Source organism: Myotis brandtii, unplaced genomic scaffold (genome assembly GCF_000412655.1).
Source record: "Myotis brandtii unplaced genomic scaffold, ASM41265v1 scaffold56, whole genome shotgun sequence".
Lineage (NCBI taxonomy): Eukaryota > Metazoa > Chordata > Mammalia > Chiroptera > Vespertilionidae > Myotis > Myotis brandtii.
In genome coordinates this window covers 4,191,473-4,199,628 of record NW_005370080.1, presented here as the reverse complement: position 1 = coordinate 4,199,628, position 8,156 = coordinate 4,191,473, and the positions used below count along the sequence as shown (strand labels likewise).

Below are 8,156 nucleotides of genomic sequence, written 5' to 3'. Positions count from 1 at the left end.
CGCGTGGTGGTGACATTTCCGGCGCCGGAGTCCCCGCCCACGGATCGCTTGTCCTCCACCGGCGCGGACCTCTGGGCAGGCGGTCGGGTACTTGGACTTACTCTTATGAACCTGTTGGGACTTTGGGGATTTGTAAGGGGCTTTGCTGCCCGAGCTCCGCGTCCCCTGGAGCCAGGCGGGGCTGTGGGCTGCGTCGCGGTTGCTTTTCTGGTCGCGCGTTTTCTGCTTTCTTCAGCATAGGCTATGCCACAGGCTGTGGGTCTTGCGGAAGCCTGAGGTCTTGAGGCAAATAGCGTAGTGCTGGTTAGCTCCCTGGAGACTGTATTGCTTCTTCTTAAAAACGTAGGTAACTTAGTGCCGCTTTGAGTAATGACGGGCGGGATCCACGCCCCTCCTGTTAGACCCACGGAGTGGACCGAAGCGGGGGTGGGTGATGCGTTCGGTCTTAGCCTCACTGGATGTCCGATGCGTTTCTTTAAGAAATTAGGAGTTGCTTTAACAAGGGTGTATGTAATGTAATTATGACTTGAGTTTTCCTATATTTTATCCTCCCTCTCCACCTCATAAGAACTATGAGTCGGTAGCAAAAGTAAATAGCCGTTTAAAAGTTTTACAAACGTTAAGTATTGGAATAATTTGATTCTTGGAGCAAAGAAAAGCAGCACCCTTCCCCCCTGAAAGGGGCAACTTAAAGTAGTTGAACTAAGGGTACAGAAGATATTAGCTTTCCGTTTTGGTAATACAAACTTGGTTAAGTGCTGAAAGGTTAACTCAGCCCGTGCAGAGCTGGTCAGTGAATTTTGTTCCGTTTCCTGTGGGCCTATGTTATTGGAATTGAGGTTATTACCAAAGTGATTGGTTCAGCACTTTTGCTTATTATGCCAAGTAATGCCCAGAGCAGCCCCAATAAAGTTGCGTCATTGTTATCCTCATGGGACAGGGAAGGAAACGGACTTTTAGGGAGGTTGGGTAATTGCCCATTACTTCTTAGCTGCTAAGGGGTGGAGCTGGAGCGCGGACTCCCTCCTTCCTGACTGTTGGGTTGTGCTAGTAACCACCTCTGACCCAGACCCTCCTTGCAGGTGCCCGCGGTGTAGTCTCTTTCCTGGACAGCGCGAGAGAGAACAATGCAGAAGGACTCCGGCCCGCTGTAAGTGCACAGTGAGGGGGGTGGAGTAGCCAGGAGCTTCTCAAACCGAGTTTTTGTCCCCATCTGGAAAGGGCTCCCACAGTGGACTGCTGGGGCAGAATTGGGTACAGGAGGATGGACACTCAGGTCACGGTTTGAGTCCCGTCTCTGCCACTGACTAGTTGTGTGACTTTAGGTTAGCCATCTAACCTCTGGGCTTTGTTTTCATTTCTGCGGTGACAGCATTATTCTGTAATGAAGACCTTTTAGTCCCAGTCTGTGATTGTGGGTCTTTGTTTTTTTAAAGACATGGTTGGCACTGATGTTTTATTCTTGTTTCCAGAGTGCCTTTACATTGGATTGGCTTTGGCTATGCAGCACTGGTTGCTTCTGGTGGGATCATTGGCTATGCCAAAGCAGGTATGGTTTATAGTGATTAACCTCTTAGGATCTTCACATTGTTCCTGGTGGAGAGTGAGTCCCCAGGGCCCCCAAAGCGCAGTCTTATTTGAATCAGGTTTGCTCTAGGCCCTCTAGCTTGAGTTCAGGCTTCTTGTCAGTCCTGTAGCAATTCCTGTAGTGGCTCCTCCTGCACTTGCCTTTGGGTTATCTGGCTGAGCTAAGCCAGGCTTCTTATCGAACCACTTGTTTTTGCCTCTTTGTCTAAAGGTGTTGGGCAGGAGTGGTAGCAGATTGTTATTATCATCAGCTACCATTTGACCCCGAGTGCCATCTCTGTGCTCTTTTCTTTAAGTAGCAGGAAATGTCTAGTCTTCACATACTCAATTTTTGAAGTCTCCTTATTAAATTTGGCAGGGGTGTGTCAGAGAGCCCGCATATCTCTACACAAACACACACACACACACACACACCAGAATTCTTACTCTCCAAATATTTTTTTAATTTACTAACCATTTCCTTCTCCTTTTGGGATTTCCCCAAGGTTCTGTCCATGGACAGGTCCAGTCCTTGATGGATTAATCAGGCCTGTTTAGGAGCCCTTCTTATTTTCCTTTCCTTTCCTTTCTTTCTTTCTTTTTTTTTTTTTAGATCAAAATGTTTTTATTTGAGACAGAAAAATGCAAAATTGCTGAGATACCAAACATTCCTTCCTTTTTTTTTTTTTTTAGATAAAAATGTTTTTATTTGAGACAGAAGAATGCAAAATTGCTGAGATACCAAACATATTTTCTCATCTGCTACAATACTGCCACTATGTACAAAAGATCTGATGATAAATGTGCACACATAAAAGTACAGCGTGCATGGATAGTACATGTAAAATGTATGGCATTCAAACATGATATGGAATTGATTTCAGGGGTGCAAACAGCAAATACAAATACATGTTTTTTTCTTTTAAAATAAAACATAAAGGCAATACATGAATGGACCCCAAATTGCCATAATTTTTTGTTTCTTAAATGGGTGCTTTAATAAGGAGTAGGAGCCTTTCTTCTTAGGTGAAAGTACCCTCCCTACTAGAGGAGAGAGCAGTGGTATGGTGTGGTGTGTGGTATGGTATGATCTGAGCCTTACTTCTCTGGTAAATTTACTTGAGCTCTTTAGCAAACTCCCCCAAACATTTTCATGCTTGAGAACTTGGTTGTGACCTGTGTTGGGAGTTCTCTTTGCTATTTTCCTTTGTCAGGAAGGGAAGGCTGGTGGATTCTGTCAATGCATGAGTGTCTGACACCACAATATGACCTGTGTTTGCTTTCCTCCAGGTAGCGTCCCATCCCTGGCTGCTGGGCTCCTCTTCGGTGGCTTAGCAGGCCTGGGTGCTTATCAGCTGTCTCAGGATCCAAGGAACATTTGGGTTTTCCTAGGTATGTCAGCTTCAAGCTCTCCCCAGTCAGCTATCTATCCAGAATACTCTACCACAGGCCCTAGTTTGGTGGAATGTGTCAGGTTCCTCACATTAAGACAGTTTCACTGCTTCTGCCCAGTCCAAGGGAGGTTTTTAAATGGGGAGGGAGGGAGATGGTTATGCTGGTTTCTGTTTTTATGTACAGAATGTGGAAAGGTTTTCATACCTCATGAATTTAGATTTACCCAGTGAAGTTAGTATTAGACTTGTATAAGGCAAGTATATGTCTCTTAATCATTGTGATTGCCCATTAAAGACTGTTTGAGCCGAAACCGGTTTGGCTCAGTGGATAGAGCGTCGGCCTGCGGACTGAAAGGTCCCAGGTTCGATTCCGGTCAAGGGCATGTACCTGGGTTGTGGGCACATCCCCAATAGGAGATGTGCAGGAGGCAGCTGATCGATGTTTCTCTCTCATCGATGTTTCTAACTCTCTATCTCTCTCCCTTCCTCTCTGTAAAAAATCAATAAAATATATAAAAAAAAAAAAAGACTGTTTGAGCATCACTAAAGGGTCACATGTCTGGGTTAAGTTTTATCAATATTGCATTTTCCCCATTTTCAAATCATTAGCCCTTTGGCAGTAAGCTAACCATGTAAGATGTAGGCCTTGCCTTCAAGAAGCCTGTACGTAAAAGGTGACTCTGCGGGGCTGTTGATATGCCCTGTGAGTAGCACAGACAGTGAGGAGTGCAGGGGAGGGAAGATTACTTCTTATCAGGGTGGCTTTTGGTACGTTTTATTGAGCTCCACCCATGTGTCTGACAGTCTCCTGGAGTGTGGGTTCCTCAGTGTCTCCACAAACCCATAGTATGAGAGAACATGCAGCTCTAACTCCCTTACAGGTGTGGTGGAGAACAAGCATGTTAACAGAATGGTTTGTACAAATCTGCCTGGGTTGGGGAGGGAAGGCAACGATGGCTGGTGTGGGGTGTGCTGGGGAGGGAGGAGGTGCCCAGCTCTCAGCTCTGCCTAACAGCTCCCTCCCTCCAGCTCCAGTAGGACTTTCAGACCTACTTTCCCATTTGTGATCCCACATCACTCTAGCAAATGACCCTCATTGCCTACTTGAAGAAACAATAGCAGTCATCACACGGGGACTGAGCTTCATGACATTGACCTCCAGTCCTTCTCTGGCCCTATTCCTCTCCTCTCCAAGGCCAATCCCTTCATCCCAGCTTTGGGTTTCTTATGCCATACCTTCTTGGAACTTTACACTGTCACTGATGCCATCTCTTACTTGCATTCCACCTTGCAGACGGATTCCTCTTATTGATATTCAGATGTGCTCATCTCACCCATTTAAAAAAAAAGAGGACCTTTCGTGAACCTACTTCCTTTTTCAGTTGCTGCCATTCTTCTTCCCCTTCAGAAACTTCTCTAGAAAAAGTTGTTATACTTCCTGTCTTCATTTCCACACCTCTCATACATTCTTGATCCACTTCAGTCTCCATTTCTGTACCTTTTGTCATGGAAATCCGTAACTCTCTCTGAGGCTGCCAGTGACCTGTATTTTTCAAAATCCAGTGTATATTTATTAGTCATTTTATTTGGCTGTTAGCTGCTCTCAATACAGTATACCAATCCAATCCATTTTTCACTCTCCTGGTCTTTTTATTTTCTCGTTCTCATTGTTGACCCTTGGTGTTTTTTTTGTTTGCTTGTTTGTTTTGTCACTAAGTATTAAAGTACTTAAGGCCTGGGCCTTTTTTTAACCTTCTTTATACTTTCTCGCTTGACAATGTCATTGAAGCCCAGGCCTTAAATTACCACCAATATACAAATGACTCACAAATTTATCTCTCCTCCAAGCTTGACTCTTTTTTAAAAAAAATATATTTTTTATTTCAGAGAGAAAGGGAGAGGTAAAGAGAGATAAAAGCATGGATGATGAGAGAGAGCATTGATTGGCTGCCCCTGCACGCCCCCTACTGGGGATCGAGCCCACAACCTTGCATGCATGTGCCCTTGACCAGAATCAAACCTGGGACCCTTGAGTCTGCAGGCCGAAGCTCTCTCCACTGAGCAAACCGGTTAGGGCCAAGCTTGACTCATATATGCACAGTTGTCTGCTTGAAATCTAGATGTCTCCAGGCCTGACTTCACTTGCTCACACACATTGTGTCTTCGGGTGTTCCCCCTCCATTCGGGTGTTGATTGCACTCTTCCCCTCTGTCATTCTAACTCGTCAGCAAGTCGTATCAACTCTACTTGGAACACATGTCCCAGGTTATCTCCTCTACCTCCATGGCCACCCTCCTCATCCCAGGCATCCCTCTCTTTTCCCTGCATTCCTGAGGAAGTTTCAATCTAGATGTCTCCAGGCCTGACTTCACTTGCTCACACACATTGTGTTTTCAGGTGTTCCCCCTCCATTCGGGTGTTGATTGCACTTTTCCCTTCCGTCATTCTAACACGTCAGCAAGTCGTATCAACACTACTTGGAACACATGTCCCAGATTATCTCCTCTACCTCCATGGCCACTCTCCTCATCCCAGGCATCCCTCTCTTTTCCCTGCACTCCTGAGGAAGGCTCTATCCACTGAGCCAAACCGGTTAGGGCCCTGAGGAACTTTCTTAAGTGATATCCCTACATGCTCCAGTTTCCCTGCAGTTTGCTCTCCATGGTACAGATTGGCTGGGCCCGGACTGGTGAGGGCCTTATATCTAGTATTTGTGCTTAGTCTCCCAGGACGTGGGTAATGAAGCTCCCCAACTTGAGAGGTCTGAGATGAGGTGTGGCCCTTGAAAGAAGGGTGGGACTTCGGTCACTTATTTTAGTTCTCCCAAATACAAGATGTGGTGATCTTTGCCTCTTTCTTTCCCATCAGTTACATCTGGAACCTTGGCTGGCATTATGGGAATGAGATTCTACCACTCTGGAAAATTTATGCCTGCGGGCTTAATTGCAGGTGCCAGGTACTTTCTGTTCTGTTGCTGTTCTTCACCCACATAGATTTTAGTTTAATGCTCATAATACTTTATACACCCTCAGATTTACTTGTTTCAATATACCTGATGCTGGGCATCAACTAAAATGATCTAATTTATGCACAAATAGGAGAAGCTGCAAAAATAGCTGATTTAGTGGCAAAGTGAAATATATTCATTCACTATGGAAATAGTTTTGCTTTCACATTTGCTCTCTGGTCCATCCTGGCTTCTCCCTACAGAGGGAGAAGCCTCAGTGCTAAGCTATAATGGCTGCTCATTCAGTGTGGGTTCATATTTCTTAGTTGTTTGGATGCCCTTTATTATACAAAATTTCGCTAAAAGGAAATTTTTATTGATTCCTGTTTTCTAATTAACTGATTATAAAATCCAAACCAAATTTTTTTTTTAATGTAGTCCTAAGCATAATAAAGAGACACTGAAGATAGGGGAATTTTTAAAACTCTGTTTTGGGAAAGGATTACTTACAGCTATGATTTTGGTTGTAGTTATAATGCTGTCAAGCAAAATGTTTTGTAGTCAGTGCAGACCGAGGTTGAGAGCAGTAAACTAGGAGGCTGCAGATCCGCCATTAGCTAGTTCTGTGACCGTGGGGAGGCCTGGGTTTCCCCGGCCTCCAGTTTTCTCATCTCTGAATTATTGGCAGTGAGATCAGGATCGCCAGCTGTACGTACTGTTTTAAGGCCTCGGCACAAGACTGCCCCGCGCCATGTTTTTTCTTTGGTGCCCCCAGGGATGGAAGTCCCATCTCTGCCTGCTTGGCACCTGCTCACTATGTGGTGAGAGACCCGCAGAATCCTAATCCTTTAAAAAAATAGTAAGTGCCTGTTCTGTTCTTTACCTGACATTTTTGCTTTGTGTTGTTGTTTTTTAACAGTTTGCTGATGGTCGCCAAACTTGGAATTAGTGTGTTCAGCAAACCCCATTAGTCATAGTCATGTCCCAGCTTGGACTCATGAAGAATTTAAGAACTTCCACTATTTTTAGTCTATTAGGAGAAATAAATGCAGCATTTTCACATATACTGACATTTTACTTTAAAAAAAAAAAAGATACTGATCTCTGCAGGGGAAAATATTAATCATTATTATTACAGCCCTAAAGAGGTGGGTATCCTACAATATAAATGCTTATTGTTATAATACCCTCATATAATTTGATTCTTGTATGTTGACATTATTTCTTCTTTTTGTATTTTTACATAAATCTCAAGGGGTAAATGTTAAGTGTCAACATTGGGGGCCCTGAAACCCCATACCCTACTTAGAGAAACTGTGTATCTGTTCTTTTGTTCATCTTAGAGCACAGACCTAACTTTGAAATTATGTTAAATGAAATATCAGTGAAAATAAAATTTACTATAAATAATATTTTCTATGGTGTCTTCATTGCCAGAGCTGCCTGGAACATAAAGTGAGATGTGAATAGTAGGAAGATAGAGGAAAATGAAAATTTTAAAAATATCTTATTTAGGGGTTACCGTTTTAAAAAATTGAAGGACCAAGGAAAGTTATTATTTGAGTATAGATTTCTTTTAAGCTGGTTTTAAAAATGACCTGTAGTAAGAATTTCTAAGATTAGGGCTGTGTAAACAAAAGAGAAAATGAAATTTTGGTTAACTAGTTAATCTATAAATGTGAAACTAAAAGACCTATCCGGAACTTGAATTACCTAGGTGGGTCTCTGCTTTGGACACACTAACTGTATACTGACACATCTTCAGTTCACTTTTTTTTTCAGCATTGAGAATTAACTCACTCTGGACTCCTTATTTTAGTTTCCCTCTCTTTAAAGAGGAGGGGATATTTGCTACTTACCTCCAACCTAACTGGTATTGGTTGGATTTAGAGTATAATTTAGTCACCTGTTAATTTTATGTATTTGCTTAAGCTCCTTGAAAGGTGTCCTAGTTTTCTCTTCCTTGTTTTATGTGACATGTCTGCCAGGGCCCATTCTTACAGTATAGTGCCCAGGGCTGTACACAAGGGGTGTGACAAGAGCGCTGTATTTTAGACCATGCATTTCTGTCAATGCAACCAGGATCAAAATAAGGTTTTTGGACAGCCCCTTCTCAGCAATGACTCATTGAGCTTTGGTCTACTGAGACCCCAGTTCTTTTTCTCGCATACTGCTGTTAATAACTAGATAGTGAAGGGATTAGTGCCTGATGTCACATACTTGCAAACACTTAAAAAAAAAACTTTTCC

At 43.3% G+C, this 8,156-nt stretch overlaps 1 protein-coding gene across 2 annotated transcripts; it reads left to right on the top strand.

The window, feature by feature from the left end:
- Positions 1 to 7,319, top strand: LOC102241179 (transmembrane protein 14C). Of its 2 annotated transcripts, XM_014549568.1 has the most exons (6): positions 1 to 87; positions 1,083 to 1,150; positions 1,473 to 1,549; positions 2,857 to 2,958; positions 5,829 to 5,916; positions 6,827 to 7,319. In XM_014549568.1, exons 2-6 carry the CDS (start codon positions 1,128 to 1,130, stop codon positions 6,876 to 6,878), a joined length of 342 nt encoding a protein of 113 aa, XP_014405054.1. In that variant the 5' UTR covers positions 1 to 87; positions 1,083 to 1,127; the 3' UTR covers positions 6,879 to 7,319. The 2 variants fall into 2 exon arrangements, with proteins under 2 accessions (XP_014405054.1, XP_014405053.1); XM_014549567.1 differs by lacking the exons at positions 1 to 87; positions 1,473 to 1,549 and adding an exon at positions 917 to 969.
- The last annotated feature ends 837 nt before the right edge of the window (positions 7,320 to 8,156 follow it).